This window comes from Cygnus olor, chromosome 4 (genome assembly GCF_009769625.2).
Source record: "Cygnus olor isolate bCygOlo1 chromosome 4, bCygOlo1.pri.v2, whole genome shotgun sequence".
Taxonomy (NCBI): Eukaryota; Metazoa; Chordata; class Aves; order Anseriformes; family Anatidae; genus Cygnus; species Cygnus olor.
The window spans coordinates 51,843,915-51,863,803 of record NC_049172.1 but is presented as its reverse complement, the minus strand read 5'-3'; the positions used below and the strand labels follow the sequence as shown (position 1 = coordinate 51,863,803).

Genomic DNA, 19,889 nt, shown 5'->3' with positions numbered 1-19,889 from the left:
AAGAGCTGTGTGATCTCACCCAAGATAATTTGCTCCATAGCTTTTCCTGGAACCAAGGTCAGACTGACAGGCCTGAATGTACAGAATGGGGGTTGAGAGGCTGGAGAGCAGCCCAGCGGAAAAACATCTGGGGGTTCTGGCTGATGTCAAGTTGAAAAAGAGCCAACAGCATGTCCTTGCAGCCAGAACGGCCAACCATATCCTGGGTGCATCAAGCATGGCACTGCTAGCTGGTTGAGGGAAGGGATTGTCCCGCTCTGCTCTGCACTGGTGTGGCCTCACTTTGTGCAGTTTGGGGCATCACAGTATAAAATGGTTGTAACACTATTAGAGAGCATCCAATGGAGGGCGACAGATGTGGTGAAGGGTCCAGAGGGCAAGACATATGAGGAGCAGCTGAGGTCCCTTGATTTGTCCAGCCCAGAGCAGAGCAGAGCAGACTGAGGGGATGCCTCATGGCAGCCTGCAGCTCCCTCATGAGGGGAGCGGAGGGGCAGGCACTGAGCTCTGCTCTCTGGGGACAGCGACAGGACTCAAGGGAATGGCATGGAGCTGGGACAGGGGAGGGTCAGGCTGGGTGTTAGGGAAAGGTTCTTCAGTGAGAGGGTGCTCGGGCACTGGGACAGGGTCCCCAGGTCAGTGGTCACAGCACTGAGCCTGCCAGAGTTCAAGAAGCATTTGGACAACACTCTCAGACACATGGTCTGATTTTTGGGTGGTCCTGTGTGGAACCAGGAGTTGGATTCGATGAGCCTCGTGGGTCCCTTCCACCAACTCAGGATATTCTATGATTCTGTTGGTAACTGCAGCTGGACCAAACTTTTTTTTTTTTTTTTTCGCGAGGGTCGGGCAGGAGGCGGGGGCGTTGCCCATATAGCTTCCGCCTCCGGCCAACGTTGCTTCCGGCGGCTGCTGTGGCGGCGGCCATCTCAGGGCGCCGGCGGGCGGGTCTTGAGGCGGCACTGGGGCAGGCGGCGGGAGGGGTGGTTGCGGGGCCGTCAGGGAGCCGCAGCGCTGAGGGTAGCGACCGGAGGCGGGCCGCCATGGGGGCTGAGACCACGCCGTGAGGGGCTGAGCCCAGCGGCGGGCGTCATGGCTCTCGGCAGCAGGGCGGCCTTGTGGTGGGCCCGGCTGCTCAGTCCCGGCCCCGCTGCTGCCCCGCGGGGCTCGCCGGCATGGCTGGCTGCGGGGCTTGTGGTGTGCCGGCGGCCCTACAGTTCCGGCGGCAAGGTGAGTCCCCTCCCCGTGGCCGCGAAGTAGCCTGCTCGGGGTTTGTTTGGAGCGGGTCCCGGATTTGACGGCCCTACGTGTAGAAGGTGGTTTTTTCAAATAGGTGGTGTCTTCTCGAGTCAGGCTTCTCGCTGCAGAAGCGTTTGCAGCTCTCTGGCAGTAGGAGGTCATGCACTTGCAAGCTGAGGCATCCTGCAAGTGCTTACAACATACATCGTTGCTTTATGCTGTGCATTGATGCTAGCATAGGTCTCCGGGCATCGCTGAAGATCTCCAGACATCTTCTTCTGCCAGGCCCGGAGCTGCAAGCACAGCCTGGGTAGGAGAGATGAGCCAGTGTATCTCAAAAATCAGGGATCAGTTTTTCAGCAATTGTTACTGGGGGTCTCCTGGTACCTGATGAAAAAAGGCTTTGAAAAAAGCTTTTGTTGAAAGCTTTGAAAAGCAAAGCTGCCTGTCTTCAAAGCGTTGTATTACTTGGAATGAACAGGAGTAACGAAAAGTTTTAGTGTTGGTATTGTTCTGTGTGTGAGTCAAGGTAGTCAGGCTTTTTCTACTTTTATTTTTGCTTTAGACAAAGTGCATTTTACCTGTAGCTTCCTTTTCAACAAAGGTGCTCCTTATCATAAGGCTGGCATTGTTATCTGAATTGTCAGGTAATGTCACAACATTTTTCTTAAGTAGTTTAACAAACTTAAACTGTTTCAAGTTTTTCAACTTACTATATTTAAAGGAATGTAGTACCTTTCATAACACATTGTTGCATACTCCTTGATTAATAAATCAGGGAAGTACATGTTTATGTATGACTAAAATGCTAGCATTTTAAACACCGATGACAATTTAAGGTTTTCCACCTGTGCCTATTCTAGAGAAAAGTTACATTTCTTTTAAAGGTTTAGTCATATTGAACATAGAGATTGTATCTGTGGTTTGTGAAAAGAAATTTCTATTTTTCAGGAAAAAATAGATATGTCAATATATTCTGTTGAAAGCATAAGAAACTTCAGTATTATAGCTCATGTAGACCATGGCAAAAGTACATTAGCAGACAGGCTGCTGGAAATTACAGGTAAGTGTTCTAATCTCATCCACACTACCTTCTCTTGACATGTAAATTTCTGTAGCTTTGATTATTACTGAACTTGCTATTAGCTTTGTTCTTCTTACTGCTAGGTTGCTTGTACTTTTAGGCTGCCACTTTTGTAGTGTTATATATGTGAATATGATGCACTTCTCTTTCTGGTTGAGATCTAGTTAGAGTAGTGGTAAGAAAGTGTGTAATCCTCTCAAGGAAGGAATGCATTCCGGAAAGAGATTGAAAAGGAGTATGGTTCCTAGCTTAAGATGCTACTCTTGTCATTCCTGACTGGTCATCCATTAGACCAGTACACAGCAAGTATAAGGCTTACTGCCAGCTTTTGGGATGGACAAAAGGGGACTGGTCATGACCTAGGCGTTCTGGTTAAAGTAGTTTTCAGAAGTGTGATTGAAAGAGGGAGGAACTAACTGTTTTTACTTAATATGAAAGTAACAGTGTGCCTCCCTCTTGAGAGCAAACTGTAAACAACTGTTTCACATGGTGGGGCAGCTCACTGGTACTAAAGCTGATATAATCCTGTATGAGTAAGTACAGCTCTGTTTTGATTTAGATTTAGTGTGTAGAATAACTGCTAGTAGTCAAGTGTAAATTTTATGGATTCTCAACTGATTCATAGACTTGCTTTTTCCTCCACCTTAAGTGTTAGTGCAGTTGTGTTGCTTTCTTCTTCAGAGGTATTTATTTTGGCCTCCTCTGAGATACTCTCTGTCTTCAGTGTTCTTATTTTTGTGTTGTTATTCAGGGAAGGAAAACTAAATCCCCTTAAAAAATGAAAGTGTGACAGAAGTGCTAAGGAATCTCTATAGATATAACTGACACAGAAACTAGGCTTACCTCAGAGGAGAGAGACCAAGGTTACCTTAGAGGGTGCTTTGAAGTAAGCTATGAAGCAGTTGCTATGTCTACCAAGAAAAGCCCAATTTAGGAGGAGAGCTTTACTTAGCTACTCAGAAATACCCTTTGGAAGAGTCTTGCTTTTCCGCATTTAAGGAGTAGGCAAAACAAAACCTGGGAGAGAAGCTTTAGATCAAAGTTATTCTTTGTTGTTACCTCATAAATGTCACTACAGGCAGTTTTACTTGTTATAGAATGCTGTAGAATGGAGTTTTGAATTTGGGTCTTCCAGACTAATGCTCCTTTTGCCCTTGAGATGAGCACTGTTTGGAGCCACAGAGTTGCTCTCCAGTGATAAGAGTTGAAATTTATTTAAACATCAAAATTATTTAGCTACTTCCGAATCTCCAATTTAGACTTAACGTACTGTTTTGTGTTCTGTTTATTCAGGAAAGTTTTTTTTTTACATAACTTCAAATGTAAGTCTATTTAACAAATGTTAAGAGTTGAAGCATAGTTTTAGTTGAAAATTTAGCTTAATCAGATGGAAAAGCTCCATTTGAAGCTGCAAGTCCCATGTTCTTCTGGTTAGTGGCATTTTCAAGAATGGTTTATTTGCAGAGCTTATCTTTTAAATGAGGCTAATGAAACTTTTTCCATCTTAGGAACAATTGCTAAAACTGACTGTAACAAACAAGTGCTGGATAAACTGCAAGTGGAACGTGAAAGGGGAATTACAGTTAAAGCACAATCTGCGTCTCTCTTTTACAATCACAAAGGAGTAAACTACCTCTTAAATCTTATTGATACGCCAGTAAGTTAAGTACAAACAGTGATTCATTCACACAAAGTTATGTCTTTATATTTAAAAATGACCTATCAGATTTCTGGCTTTTTGTGTTCATTCAGTGCTTTCTCTCCATTTTTTAGTTTTCCTTTTTTTTGTTATTAAAGGTAAGAATTGTGTTTTGGATGGACAGATACAGAAATGAAACTGTTACAATATAGAAGCGTTTGCAAAGGACTCCAGAAATTTGTGAAGTAATAAACATTTATTTTCTCCACAGGGCCATGTAGATTTCAACTATGAAGTATCCCGGTCACTGTCTGCCTGTCAAGGTGTTATACTTGTAGTGGATGCAAATGAGGTGGATTTCTTATTTCTTGCTTCCTGCTTAGAATTTCAGCAGTTTGCTTAAGGAAACTAAAGTTTGTTTAAGGAAATGATTTGACATATGATTTTAAATATGGACATATTCTCACAGAGTGCTTAGATAATAATGCTCTCTATGGCATATTTATGATTTTACCATCATTTATTATGAAAGTCAAATGAATGCTATTTTTTCCTTAATACAGTGTTAGCTATAAATAATTATCTATAAAAATGTAATTACACATACAGCATTATTAATTTGTGTACTTTCAGATAATGAGAAATGATACTTGGGAATTTTCTTTCTCAGCAATGTGTATAACAAATAACCATTTTGCACTTCCCAAGTGAAGGAGTAAATAGAATAGCAAAGTAGTCTTAATATGCTTAAAAAGAAACAGGGAAATTCTATGTTAAATGTCTTTAATGCGTATTTTCTAGGGTATTCAGGCTCAGACAGTAGCAAACTTCTATCTTGCTTTTGAAGCACAACTTGCAATAATTCCTGTCATAAACAAGGTAATACAGTTTTAATTTCATATTAAGCAGTTCATTGGTATAAATTTAAAGAAAGAAGATTGCTAAGAAATGTGTCCTTAAATAGGAGCATATAATGAATAATTAACTAGTATGTAATAAGAACTTTTGTGTTTAATGTCTTTGTTTTACAGTAAATACTGGAAACTTCAGTTTTTATTTCCTAAAATACATGCAGAAGTATTTTTATAACCAACAATGGAAAATTGCACTTTTTTAAACATGGTAGTGAAAAGTTCTTGATACAGATCTTTTCCTAAAAATGTTTAATATTTATGAATAAACATACAAAGATTCCTTAATTTGTACACTTGGGAACTACATTGCTGGATTGTGTATAAGATGCCGTTGCCTGTATATTTAGCAATCTGTTGTTTTTCAGATTGACTTGAAGAATGCAGACCCTGAAAGAGTTGAAAAACAAATTGAGAAACTGTTTGATATCCCTGTTAATGAATGTATAAGGGTAAGATCTCTAAAAGTTTTATAATATTGCTGATAGTATACCTGTATCTACTTTCTAGCCAAGGAAAGATGTGTACACACAAATAATTCAACAGGCTGTCATCTGTCTGCATGTATTTGTCTGATTCATTACAGGCATTTATAATCAAGTAAGCATTTCATAGTAATAGCATCCTGTGCTTCAGATTGCTTGTATGGGTAGTATTGCCCCTGACCAGCAAAACTATCTTAAGTAAAGGTGATGCTTTTAATGGATACTGAATAAGTGAAAAACATGTCTGATAAAATTATTGTTGGATTTGTTTTAGATTTCTGCTAAACAAGGGACAAACATTGAAAAAGTTCTTGAAAAGGTCATTGAGAAGATTCCACCGTAAGTTACAATACCTTGTAAGGCTATCTATGAAACCATGAGTTGTATATTATGGTATATTACTGTATTTATGGTATATTGGTATATTAGTTTTGCACTTACTATTAATATCAGATCTATATTTTATAAAGAGATGTGGGGGAAATCTAACTTTTGAGCTGGAGATCTAATTTTTGAATTAATTTTCTAATTAGGAAAAAATGACACTTCACACTTAAGATACCTTTTAAAAAATGAATGTGTGTATCTGTGGTGAAGTTAAGTATTAATGGATATCAGCAGAGAAGACTTTTTTTTCTTAAGCAGGGGAGGGAAATGAATTATCCATAATGAAAATTGAGAGGTAAGCCACTAAAGATGTTTTCATTGAATATATAGCTTCCATTTGAAGACATTGATTTCTCCTCTGAAGCTCAGTGTTTGAGGGTATATTATTTCTTTTGAATGTTATGGTGTTACAGTGATAAAGGCAATTTAAGTCTGCTGAGTTTAGTGTTTCATATCCTGAACTTAATATTTAAAGTTAACTTTTATTTAAATTTATCTAGGAATTTGATGACAAAACTTATAAATTACAGTTAAAATTCAAACCATTTTTCAAACCAAAATGCTTTTTTCTATTATTAGCTAATAATTGAAGTTTTCATATTAAGTAATTATATTTAAAAAAAATCACAACGAAAATTCAAGCTTAAGCTTCCATGAAAGATAACAAAAAGTATTGGTGGACTTTTTTTAACCTGATTGTTGGAATATAACAGATTTTTTTGATTCTAAATAATACAATATTTTATGCATGTTTCACTTGTTGTGAAATGGGAATGATGGGTATGCATTTGGTTCTCTTCTATTCATACTACTACTGCACACAGGAAAAATTAAATGTAAAGACCTGCTGCATAATACATACTGAAACAGTGAAATGAGGTCTGGTATGTGTTTGTTTACTGAAAATTACTCTATAGTTTCAGCTATATTAACATGGATGCTTTTGGGGTGGGGGGTGCTAGTTCATTTCATATTGAATGATAAATAATCTTAACTACATTGTTTTAAATCTTTTGTGGCAGACCCCATTTTAATACTACTGATCCGTTGAAAGCTTTAGTATTCGACTCCACCTTTGACCATTACCGAGGTGTCATAGCTAACATTGCACTCTTTGGTGGGGAGATTCAGAAAGGGCATAAAATTGTTTCTGCACACACAAAGAAAAGATATGAAGTTAATGAAGTAGGAATTCTGACTCCAAACGAACAACCAACAGATAAACTGTAAGTAAAAATTTCTTTCAATGGAACAAATCATAAATTGATGTAAGATACAAAATCCTGCATTTTTTCTGTTTTTACTTTGAGTAGTGAGGCTGGGTTTTCTGCTTTTGTTCTTTTTTGGTTTGTTTATTTTTTCTTATTATTTGCAATTGAATGCTAAATGACAGTCTTTATCATAGTGGGCGTGCTGAGACAAGCTTTAAGAGACTGCTTTTCAGGCACTGCCAGTGGGAGAGAGCCATTGTATCAGTGCACCTGTAGTACACATAAAATCTGGACAGCTAGGTCTTTTTAAGACTAGCATTTGATATTGTTATTTAGCTGTCCAATTTATTTCTAGGAACTACCTTGTTTGAGAGTGGAAGGGAATGGGGCTTCATCTTAGTAATTGCTGTGGCATATTTTGAGGGTGGAAAACTTTAAATCCATGAATGCAACAGCGTCCAGAATCTGGCTCCTCATGGCAGCAATGGGAAGAAAATCAGGTACTCTAGAATTAGTGGAGAAGCTTTATCAGTTTCTCCAAGTACATGTTAATGACTTTCTTGGGAGATTCTTAAGTGAAAGACTGTTACTTTGTGTGGCGGGTTGAACCCAGCCATCAACTAAGCACTCAGTCAGCCACTTGCTTGCTTCCCCAACAGCAGCAAGGCATGGGAGAAAATCAGAAGTGAAAATGAAGGAAGACTCATGGGTTGATGTAATGACAATAAGTGAAAGGGAGGGAAGGGAAATAAAGTGATACAAAGGCAATTGTTTACCACCACCCACAAGCAGCCTGATAGCCAGCCAGTCAATGAGTGGCCACCTTGGAAAGACTACACACTGTTTTTTTATTACTGAGTATGACATTATGTGGCATGGAATATCCCTTTGGGCAGTTCGGCTGTCCTGGCTGTGACACCTGCTGGCCTCTCACCCTCCTGCTAGCTTGGGAGGGGCAAAGTGAGAATGGGAAAAAGACTTTGTTGTGCGGGCACTATTCAGCTAAAACACTGTTGTATTATCAACACTGTTTTTGTCATGAACCCAAAACACAGCAAAATATGGGGCTGCTATTCAGAAAATTAACTCCATCCTATCCAAAAACAGTGCATTGTTTTTATCTGCCATGGGTTCCTCAACATTGTGATATACTGATGGAGAGCACTTGTCTTTGTTTCTCCCATTTAGTGTATGAGAATTGCTGTGGTGGCAGCTAACAACTGTTATGGCTTCTGTGTCGTAAATGCTTGACAACTTGCTACTAGCTCCAGCTTTCAAATTGGGAATAGCACAGAATTCAAAATCGAGAACTAAACGTGCTGTTTAATTGTAACAAAAATACATCTACTTGAATCGACAGATGGTTCTTCCCCTGAGATGGAAGTTCAGAACTCAGAGCAGAAACAGCTTAAATGTGATCTTTGGACTGTGCATGGGCTCTTGGGTGGGGGTGGGGGTGTGTGATTTATTTTAACACCTGGCTGGACTGGGGAAAAATAGTGGAAATATTAGTAATGCAAAGAAGCATGTCCATATAATACCAATTTTATTCAGATATGCAGGACAGGTGGGCTACCTGATTGCTGGAATGAAAGAAGTAACAGAAGCCCAAATAGGAGACACACTGTTTATGCATAAACAGCCAGTGGAGCCTTTGCCTGGCTTTAAGTCAGCGAAGCCAATGGTTTTTGCAGGTGAGGAGTAAACTGATTAAAGGGGAATCATTTTTTTCCAGCAGCAAGAGCAGGAAAGCTGTTAGAGCTTCTAATAGCTTTTAGAGCTTCTAACACAGGTGTATATTAAAGAGTTGTAAGGATTAGAATTTTAGCAGAATTAAGCTGCAGAGGCACATGCTATTATATAGCTTTGTGTAATTTTGCCTCTTTGTGACTTAGGTAAAATTAATAGTAGTTTTAGACTGGTTTTAGATGAATACAGGACTAACATGTATTTTTAGCCGTGGTTATTGCTTCTGATGCCAGTAAACTTTTGTAGCTGGAAAAGGATTAACACTTTCAAAAATTAAGTCAATTTTTTGGAATAGACTTTTTCATCTTGATAATTAATTTCTATATACTTACTATGGAATCTTTATTTCTTTTAAGAAATAAGCAGTTTTTTCCTTTTTGTTAAATGTGGTGAAGTACAAAAGCTAATACTTGAGATGGTTCAAAAATATTTGACTTACTAAGGTCAGTCAGTTCTGTTGAGTTGTTGCCATCGTCAGTAACTACTACACATGCTGTGTGTATATAGAAGGGAAAGTATAATCCTGTAAATGTGATTTTTGTGCATGTGTTGCATCCTAGTGAAGAGGAATCTGTTTCACGTCACGTGCCTTCATGTAAAGGGAACCTATTTCAAGCAGTAATTGTATAGACAACTGCTTGTATTCACTTATAAAATTACAGAAACATTAGCAATGGCCTTCTTATTTTCCTGTTCATTCTGACATGTTGAAGGGACATCCCTGTGACACTTGTCTGCTCATTTACTTATGCTGAAGCTGTATGTTTACACTGTAGGCCTGCAAAAAATTGAACTCAGAACTGCGTCTTTCACAGCTGTGAGGGACGAGATGAGTACAGTATACCTACTGTTATGGTTTGTATGTTAATTCCTGTTTTTCTGAGGTGATATAAAACTTTTTTCCAAAGACTTATTAAAATACAATATTTTTCAGATGAAAAAAAGTTAAATTTCTAGTTGTAACAAAGTAAGCTATTTCTGATTTTATTAATATGTTCGTGGTAAGAGGCATATTTGAAAGGTAAGTGCACACTAAATGAAGTGTGACTAAGTAAAGAAAGTTCTGCATCACAGCACTTCTAATGTGTTTTGACAGGAATGTATCCTGTAGATCAAACAGAATATAATAACCTCAAAAGTGCTTTGGAAAGGCTGACATTGAATGATTCCAGTGTGACGGTTCATCGTGACAGTAGTCTTGCCTTAGGAGCTGGATGGAGGTGAGGCTTTTATAATGTTTTCATTTTTGGAACTGTTCAGAAATTGAGAATTCAGGTTTAAGTCAATTGAAAATTGAATTAAAATGAATTCAGGATTGTAGCATCATAGAATTAATGGTTTGGGTTGGAAGGGACCTTAAAGACCATCCAGTTCCAACTCCCCCTGCCATGGGCAGGGACACCTCTCACCAGGCCAAGTTGCCCAAAGCCCCATCCAGCCTGGCCTTGGACACCTCCACGGATGGGGCATCTACAGCTTCTCTGGGCAGCCTGTTCCAGTGCCTCACCACCCTCTGTGTGAAGAACTTCTTCCATCTTCTAAAAGATTAGAAGCTTTAATTTAGCTTAATGATACGTAAAGATCAAAAGCATTTGTTTTTCTAATGTTCTGTATTCACATGGAGTATGCAATTTGTTGTGATACTGTTTGTTTTCAGAGACTCATAATATTCATTTTTAGGACTTCCATTTAATCTCGTGGACATCCTTTGCTGTGCCTGATGTTGCCAAACTAGCTGTGTAAACATATTGGAGGGAAGAAAAAAAGTACTCTGAAATTTCAGGTGATAAACAAATACTTAAACCAACAAGATTTTTTTCCCCCAGGTTGGGTTTTCTTGGCCTTTTACATATGGAAGTTTTTAATCAACGTTTGGAGCAAGAATATAATATGTCTGTTATTTTGACTGCACCTACTGTTCCATATAAAGCTATTCTTTCTTCAGCAAAGTTGATAAAGGTAAGTAAACAGCAGCTTAAAAGCGTCCTCTAATAAATGTGTACACTTTCTTATGTAGACTAGTACTTTATTTTATGGTAAACATTAAGATCACTGATATTTAACTTAAAGCTTATTTTAATGGATTTTTTTAAGAATGTTAGCTCTTTTCCCTTTTGACTTTCAGTGCTTTTTTGTCACCTGTACACCTGTATTTGAAAATGGGAATAAAAGACACAATATACAATACAGTGTACATTATATAGGACATTATATATAATGCAGCATTTCTTGTTGTATTCTTTTAAGTGCATATTGACTGGGCTGAACTTAAAGCAGGGAAGATAACATTTTCTGACTGAAGTCTGGAAAATTAACATTTCTGGGAATAGCATGTAATGCTACTGTAGACTGGCAGGAATTGGTGGAGATGAGTCTGTTTTATCACAGTGATACAGCTATATGCAAAGCTCATTGAACTGATTGCAATGAAAATTCCTGTTTGAGACAGACAGATAAAGCTGGACTTAAGAAAATCTGTTGACAGAGGAAGCTGCAAATAGGCTGACTGATTATTCAACATATACCTCTAAACACTACAGAAAATCTGTGAATTCCAAACTCGAATGAGAAACCTTGCAGGTACAGCAACCTATGAGACATAGGGCTTCTTTCTCTGCAGTTATTTTGATTTTTTTTTCCTGAAGTGTAGCAGCTATGAATTAAACAGTTGACACCTCTGTTGCATAGGTGGTTCTTGGTTGCTGGTATGGGACACTGGAATAAAGTTTTCAAACAATGCAGGATGTTGGGTCCTTGTTCAAAAACACTGTTACTGGGGAAAGTGATATAATCACTTGCTTTGTTGTGCAGGTGGGTTGTACACATACAGTAAGAAACACAACCTTCCTTCTGTCCATATTTCAGAAGGATAGCTCCTGTCCCTAAAGGGATGTTGAACTAGAAAAGCTAGGTAATGAAAACACCTGCACAGGAATTGAAAACTTAAGTTCTAAGCCCACTACTAATACCATTTTTGTGAATTAACACTGGATTATAGTCTAGCTCTGAGCACTTCTGTTTTAAAAAAAAAAAACACTGGATAAAATGCTTAAAAATAGTTTCCCTAGTGAACAGTAATTTCTATTATCTTTCCCAAAAGCACTTTGAGGAACCAGATATAGAAAACAATATTCATTGAGGTCTTCCAACTTTGTTTGAGAGATACAGAGGTGAGAGGGTTAAATACTGTCAAGATTCAAACTTACTATAGTTGTTCTCAAAGTTCAGAAGTGAAAAAAGATGCTATTTAATAGTAAGTCCAACATTGAAAATACTAAATTTATTAAATTCTAATCTTCTCCAAACAAGTTAATCTTCAGTTGTTTGTTGAGTCTGTGAACTCTACATATACTTTTGTTTAAAACAGAATAATAGCTTCTAGGCTAATTGGGTCAAGAAATTTATTATTATAATATTAAACACTGTATTTTCTCTTAAGCTATTCCTGCAAAGTTATTACATGGACCAACTTCCTTATACTGCACGGGATTCCAAGCTTTTAGTGTCAAAAATTTTAATACTTGTACGTGAAGAGATTGAGAATATTGATTTCATGTTTAGGGCAGTGTGGGAACTTAACAATGGGCAATAAATAAGAGATCTCTCAGTGAAGGAGAACCAAAAATGCTGGACAACAGCTGCCTCATTGATGACTTCCCAGCTGTAACATTTCATATGTAGCTCCATATAAAATGCTGTACTTTCAATCCATACAGACTCTGATTACCACTGTACATAATAAATTGTGCTATTTATATAACTAAAAATGGAAAGATGCCCTATTTTCTAAGAACTGAATTAACGTGTGAAACTTAACCTTTTGAAATTGATACTTGAAATTGATACGGAACTTAAAAATCCTGAGGAAATGAAATAGCATGTTTTGTTCTTGTAGTCTGCATTTTCACTGATTGCAGAGAAAACAGTTTTTCCAGTTCATCACGCAACTGATGATCTAGGTGACATGTTTAAAGATATGCTGATCCAGGAACTGCTATATGTGATGTAGAAGTCTCTTTTTTAAAATTGTGCTTGGTGTGAATTTGGGTTCCATAATTCACAGTTGTCCCTAAACAATTGAAATACTTTTTAGCCTTTTCCAGTGCTGTATTTGTCTCATTTCCTAAATATGTAATTCACTCTGCTTGTAAAATAAAATCTGTTAGTTGACTTCTGTTTGTTTTTCAGGAGTATGGTAAAGCAGAGATTACCATTATCAGCCCTGCTCAGTTTCCTGATAAATTTTCAGTATCTGAATATTTGGAGCCAACTGTTCTTGGTACTATTGTAACACCCCAAGAATATATTGGGAAAATAATTGCTTTATGTCAGGTTGGTATACAGTTTTAGTTTTGTCATAAGTATTTAAGATCTTCATATCATACTTAAAAAAAAAAAAAAAATGAAGATTCTAGATGGCAATATATTAGATAATAGCAAAGAGTATCTTTGACAATAAATTTTTTTTGAAGGAAAATATTTTAAGCTATATTTTACACTGTGTAAAATGACTTCTGTAGAATCCCTATACTGAAAGTTAGTGTTCAAGCTTAATGACAATCAAGTACCTGCTTGAGCACTGTGTAATAGAAAAGTTCATAGCTAGTTTTCTTTTCCAGAAAGAATGGAATCTGCAGCAAGAGAGTAAGATCTTTTGTTTTTTAGAAGTAAATTCATGAAATAAGATACTTGTCAACACTTACTGAGGCTTCATATTTGTTTTTCAGTGCTTCACTGGAGAGTACACTTACAATAGTGATAGTAAAACACATTTCCCAAACAGCATTTGAAATGGTTTTAACTAAAAATATTTCAACTACCATGTGTATTGTCTTTATGTAATTTGTTCACAGTATTTTTCTGAACTTCTAACATTTTAAGATACATGATATAAAACAGTATAATTGTATGTTAGCACAGAGAATTATATGATCTATTGAAAAGAATTCATAAAATATTTTTAAGAATTTCCTCCTGGCAGGAAAGAACATGAGCATGCCAGTCCTACTGTGTAATCCTCTAATGTATGTGGAAAAAGTTAATTGTAGTCAGATTTTGTGGACTAATGCCTATGCACTTAAACAGAAATAAGCAGAAGTGGTTAAGGATTTCAGAAATACAGCTTTTGGAGGGGATAGAGCTGAACCATTTGTCCACCTAAGTTGCAACCAGTTCATTTACTATAGTGCTGAAATTTATTTCTTCTGAGACTTCAGCAGATGATCAAGAAGAGTTACTTTGGCTTGAAGTACTGGAGTTCTTGTGTAACTAGACAGTTGTTTATTTTAATCTGCCTTGTATTTATTTGTAGAAAATATATTTCAAGGGGACCTGAAATATTTTTTATTGTCTAGGACCGTAGAGCAGTCCAGAAAGATATGCTGTACATTGATGAACACAGGGTTATGCTAAAGTACCTTTTTCCACTGAATGAAATCGTGGTGGATTTTTATGATGCTCTTAAGTCTCTGTCTTCTGGTTATGCAAGGTAACTATATCCTCTTTCCCTCTTCCTTTTCCCTCTGCCCTGGACCATGAGGAGGAAATGAAAAAAGATCTGAGAAGAAAACATGGAAGGGCACAAAAAAGAATATTCCTTTGTTAGTGCTGCAAATCTAGTTTTACTTCAACCCTAATACATTAGATTCAATGTGAAGAAGAGTGGAAATAAATCTGAAAAACACTTAATATGCGTTACTACCTAATAATCATTTGCATTTGTGATACTTATTTATCCAGTATCTCTTACAGAGTGTCACTCACTTCTACATGGGTCTTTCTCACTGTAATGAGAATGAGTGGGGCTCTAGCCCTTGATCATGTCTGTGGCCCTCTTCTGGACCTGCTCTGTTCTGCGTCCTTCTTGTGCTGGGGGCCCCAGACCTGGATGCAGTACTCCAAGTGGGGCCTCACAAGGACAGAGTAGAGGGGGACAATCAGAGGATTCCCTTGTTTCAGAGAGAAATGTGGTTTTCAGAGATTATGATAATACGGATCATATAAACTTATTATCAAATGAGAAGGGTAAAAAAAATCATCTAATGTTAGTGTTTGATTCCTTTGACATCTACAATGCTCAGTGTCTAGAGGCTGTGTTGAAGGGCTTTGGCTGGAGTTTTAAGGAATTTCCAACTGATGCTTCCAAGTGTTTGAATAAACTCTTTAAGAGATTGCAATAACCATGTGGGTGTTTGATTGATTTGCCTTGCTTAGTAGCTGGAAGATAAGATGTTGTCCTCTGCTGCCTTGGAGACGAGATTTATCTGCAGCAAATTTCTAGTTGTTTTGAATAACAGTGACCTGCTGTGAGACTATTAAACACTATGCTCCAATTTTAATAGAAAGCTCAAGTGTTGTATGAAGAATTGTTTAAGAAAGTTAAAATTTAATGAACAAAGAATGCAGAATATATTTTTTACAAAACCATCGCTAACATTTAAGCTACTGTTTTGTTTAGTTTTGATTATGAAGATGCAGGATACCAGGCAGCAGACCTTATCAAGATGGATATTCTTCTAAATGGAAATGCAGTTGAAGAACTGGCAACTATCATACACAGGTAGGTTGACTGGATTCTCTGATCTAAAGAACCAAGATTCTTATTAATATACAATGAAAACGTGTATTACTAATATATGATGATTGTTTGCTAAAATGATTCAATTTACATAAGTGTCTCAGGAATTACTTATTTGCTGGTGAAAATAATGCCTTTCTGTTTCCAGTCTCTTTGCTTTCTTCTCACAATGTCTTTGTTAGTTCTCCTTTCTGTAACTTCACCATCTCTTTCCAATAATCCTGAGATCAACTTTTTTGTGTTTTTGTCCTCCTTCAAATGTTATCTTGTAATTCTCTAGACCTTCTGTCATTTTTCTTTCCAAAATCTGCTGTATATGCATAAGCTAAATATGGTTGGATAACTTTGATTAGCAGGTTGCTACAGTATGTTAAAACACAACCCAACTTTCATTGTAATATAAGGTATTTCCAAAATGTAGGTATGAAAGGTCAGAAGATCTACTTATTACAGAAACAATCGATAAAATTTCCCTTTGAACTTCGAGTTCAAAATAACATTTAAAGCTGTGAAATTCTTCAATACAGCTTCAGTGTGATAGATGATTGGGATATGTATTACAAATTTTTTTAATTTATATGGAGGCCTTCTGTAATGGGTGACATAGAGAGACCACTCATTAGAAGTAAACTTGCTGTCTGGTCAGTTTAACTCAGAAGATAAAACGAAAACCTCTATTATAACTTTCTCAAACACTTTGTTCTCTGGGTATATTTGAGGAGTTGCTTACTTTCTGACATTAACTTCTGAAAACTTTCTGTTTCAGTGATAAAGCTTATGCTACCGGTAAATTCCTGTGCGAACGTTTAAAGGATGCTATACCTAGACAGTTGTTTGAAATAGCCATTCAGGCTGCTATTGGCAAGAAAATAATTGCAAGAGAAACGTAAGTGAAACCATTGTTTTCCTTCTTTTTAAGCTATTTAAAGTTTGAACTTTTAATGTCTTGTCTAATTTTATACATTACAATACTTGGTTTTACTGTAGAATGATATTTTCTTGTATGTGCTACCAGACCTCATGGAATAAAAACAAACTTCTGAGCTGTGACTATGAATAAGGACTTAAATATTTTCATTTAAATTTATACTATCTTATTTTAAATTGCCTGTGGTCAGCACTTAATGGCCAAAGTATAACTTGCCACATGTGTGTCGACTTCCTCTCTGGCAGTGGGAAAAGATTGAGTGTTGAGAAAGATTATCTGGCTGTGGAATAGTTGATTTTCTGCCAGAGTCAGCAAAATAAAGAACTGAACTGTGCTACTGCAAAGGAAATGTGTTGCAAGCTGAGCACATACAGCTATTTCTAAGCAATGCTCACTTTTAGAACAAATTGTTTACTTCATTGTTGTTTCATGTCACATTTTTGCTGATGATGTCTAAATTAAATTTAAATTGTGGTTTAAAAAAAATTAAAGGTGCATCTCCAAGCAGAGATGCTGTAAGAACTCATGTGTGCATTTGTGCTATATGTGCATGTAGGAAACCTGAATGTTGTGAATCATAGCAGAAGTCCTACATAATGAAATAACTTTTACATACGTGTTATGCACCTTAAGGAATATTTCTCAAATTGAGAAATGTGAATTAAAATCTTGTTTAAAGCTTCATCTTCTGTATACAAACTATGAAAACGATTCTGGTGCTTTTTAAAAATCTAGCAGAAAAGCAGTGCTCAGCATTTTGAGAACTCACTATTCAGCTTTACAGGAGATGCTCTACTCTGTTAATATATGTATGGTATTCTATTTTACAGACTGAAAGCTTACAGAAAAAATGTTGTGGCAAAATGTGTAAGTTTCTTTATATTTTTTATTTCTAATATATGTAAACCCAAGAGTTTTGCTAACATGGCCTATATTCTCTTAAAAACCCAACAAAGACACGTTCTACTTGTGTTCCAAATGGAATATTGACAGACACTTTTAAAATTTTACTTTTAAATTTGTGTAACCTTTAGTTATTTCCAGTAAGAGTGGGGATCAGAAGGAGTAATTGGCCTTTTCAAAGTTACGCTCTTAACACTTAGTGTGTGTTCACTCCTGTCTCCTCAATATCTTACTAAAAGTAGTAGACACATAATAAATGTGTAACTTCACACATTTCCTAACTAGTTTTTTCAGACGATTAACATAACTATAATAAAGTGCTTCCTTAAAGACTGGTTGCAATTAAACTTCAGATTTGGTTTTCAGTAAGAAATCAATGCCAACAGGACTGGACAAACCTATAGGAAAAACATGATGCCTCAGTTATCTTGTCCTCAGATCTCAAGCTAACATGTTTAAGTTAAGCGAGTGTCCCTTTCTCACAACTGTTAAGAGTTCTGACAACCTATGTTGGATGGTGTTCATTTAACACTGTATAAGGGTTCAGTTAATTTATCTAGATGTAAGTGGTAGTCAAGATGCCCAGAGTATTAGAGCTGGCATCCTGCTGTTGTTCCAAAAGGATTTGGATACCTTACAGTATACCATAGTTGTATCTAATGTCAGCCAGGCTTATGTGATAAAAATATATGTGTAACTGAATTTACCTGTAATTGTCCAAATGAAAGTGCTCAGTTGCTCCTGTTCTTTGTAACTACTGTTTTTTGTGATAACTTTGCAGTATAAAATGATCTTATTTTGTAATATAAGCAGGCTTTCTGAGTATTGTTTAAGCCCTTGAGTTCAGTGTTACTGAGGTGTACTGTAGTTGCATTTAAGCTTAATAAAATATTTTTCCTTTTCTTAGTATGGTGGAGACATTACAAGAAGAATGAAGCTTTTAAAAAGGCAGGCAGAAGGGAAGAAGTTGATGAGAAAAGTTGGCAATGTGGAAGTACCAAAAGATGCCTTTATACGTGTTTTAAAGAGACAGCCTGACAAATAGATCACTGCCATGCAGCTGATTATCTTCTTACAGTAGCATACTTGAATTAATGTATAATTTATCACTGTGAGAGTGATTAATTTATAATTTTCTTAAAATGATGTAAATGTAAATATATGTGGGAATATAAGCTTTGTACTTAACATATCCAAACTGTTGCAGATTATCATGAAGTTAGTTATTTCATTTTACTTCACTGAATCTGAAAGTTATCAGTATAACTTAACCCAAGTTTGATACTCTTAACACTTGAAAGTCTTTGTATGACAGAACAGGGAAAATGTGGCAAAAAATATTAAAAATAATTTAAAGGTAGGGATATTTTTTTAATGTTATTGCCACGGAAATATGTTACTTCCTCTTTACTTGCTAAAGTTGTTCTTTTCAGGAAATCACAGCAGGAAAAGCTATAATCCTAGCTTTCTCCATGAACATGACTGATTTAGGCCTTAAAGACTTCCTTCTGGACATGTCCTAATAAAATATTCATGCTAGTCTACTGTTGTAAAATGTGCAATCTATGTTCTTCACATGCTAAAGTTTGTCAGTGAGTTCTTACTTAAAAACTGTAGTTAAATGCATTTACTAGTATCTGTTGCTTTTGGTAGGGTACACAAAGCAATCAGAAACACAAGTCAATGACCATGCTATATACAGTTTGCGACTACCTGCCTACCTTGGAGAAGACTCAAGGCTGCTTTTGTTCATAGATCTTCAGGACTAAAGCGGGGGGGGGCTGTGGAATTCTATATCTAGAATTCCATAGCTTCATTTCTGTTACATTCTTCTTACATGTGTGCAGGATGCACTGGACATCCTGGTCAGCAGGGGTTTCTGAAAGACAGACCCTGCCTGACTAACATGATCTTCTATGGCAAAATAACCTATTTAGTGGACAAGGAACAGGCTGTGGATGTTGTTTACTTGGACTTTAGCAAGGCATTGATACTGTTTCCCATAGCATTCTCCAAGAGAAAGTGGCTGCTCAGGGCATGGGTGGGTGTACTTGTTCAGTAGGTAAAAATGTGGCTGGTGGTTGTGCCCAAAGGGTCATGAAATCTGGTTGGTGGCTAGTCACAAGGGATGGTTCTTGGGGCTTACTCTTCAAGCCAGTTTTGTTTAGTATCTTTATGAATGAGTTAGATGAAGGGACTGAGTGCATCCTCAGTAAGGTTGCAGATGACACCAACTTAGGTAGGAGTGTTGAGCTGCTTGAGGGGAAGAAAGCTCTGCAGAGGGATCTTGATGGGCTGGGATAAAAGTGGATTTCCACTCTCAGTTGGAACTGTATTGAGGAACCAACAGTTTCAAAAAGGCTGTCCAGTGCAAACCATATTTGGGTTTTACATACATACAAAATACTATACCAAAAAAGAAATTCAAGTAGAAATCTGGTCAAACTAATAATTTCAAATTTACTCGGTATTAAGTGTATACCTATATGGTATAAGTGTATATCTCAAACAAATACTTCATTTAACTTTTTAACACTGGTAAACACTAGTAAAATCTGTTTTACAGTTTAAGGCTGAAAATGTATTTGATAGCTTAGGGTCTGTTTAAAAGAGGTTTGTTAGTAATTAAAGATTTTGCTCTTCAATAAATATGTTGTAAGGCATCACCTTTTATTTTTTTTACGTTAAGCACAAAACTGGCAGCAGGACACAGAACAAAATTACTAACTTCAAGAATTTTCTTGTTCATCTAGATATATTACTCTTTCTACCACTG

General features: G+C 36.8%; 1 protein-coding gene across 3 annotated transcripts; it reads left to right on the top strand.

The window, feature by feature from the left end:
- Positions 1 to 877: 877 nt before the first annotated feature.
- Positions 878 to 18,655, top strand: GUF1 (GTP binding elongation factor GUF1). 3 transcript variants are annotated; one of them, XM_040555303.1, is made up of 18 exons: positions 878 to 971; positions 1,009 to 1,230; positions 2,191 to 2,302; positions 3,832 to 3,980; positions 4,234 to 4,314; positions 4,764 to 4,841; positions 5,242 to 5,325; positions 5,633 to 5,697; positions 6,768 to 6,971; positions 8,511 to 8,650; positions 9,802 to 9,925; positions 10,532 to 10,664; positions 12,894 to 13,037; positions 14,060 to 14,193; positions 15,163 to 15,264; positions 16,049 to 16,168; positions 17,041 to 17,077; positions 18,021 to 18,655. In XM_040555303.1, exons 2-18 carry the CDS (start codon positions 1,093 to 1,095, stop codon positions 18,156 to 18,158), a joined length of 1,983 nt encoding a protein of 660 aa, XP_040411237.1. In that variant the 5' UTR covers positions 878 to 971; positions 1,009 to 1,092; the 3' UTR covers positions 18,159 to 18,655. The 3 variants fall into 3 exon arrangements, with proteins under 3 accessions (XP_040411237.1, XP_040411236.1, XP_040411238.1); XM_040555302.1 differs by having other exon boundaries at positions 894 to 1,230; positions 17,480 to 18,148; XM_040555304.1 differs by lacking the exons at positions 878 to 971; positions 1,009 to 1,230; positions 2,191 to 2,302 and having other exon boundaries at positions 3,974 to 3,985.
- The last annotated feature ends 1,234 nt before the right edge of the window (positions 18,656 to 19,889 follow it).

What these genes read in the sequence shown, in the direction of transcription:
- GUF1 (XM_040555303.1), top strand. Translation starts at nt 1,093, where the DNA reads ATGGCTCTCGGCAGCAGGGCGGCCTTGTGGTGGGCCCGGCTGCTCAGT. An exon ending in GAACAACCAACAGATAAACT is followed by an intron (nt 6,972 to 8,510) that starts GTAAGTAAAAAT and finishes AATTTTATTCAG; the next exon opens with ATATGCAGGACAGGTGGGCT. An exon ending in AAAATAATTGCAAGAGAAAC is followed by an intron (nt 16,169 to 17,040) that starts GTAAGTGAAACC and finishes TCTATTTTACAG; the next exon opens with ACTGAAAGCTTACAGAAAAA.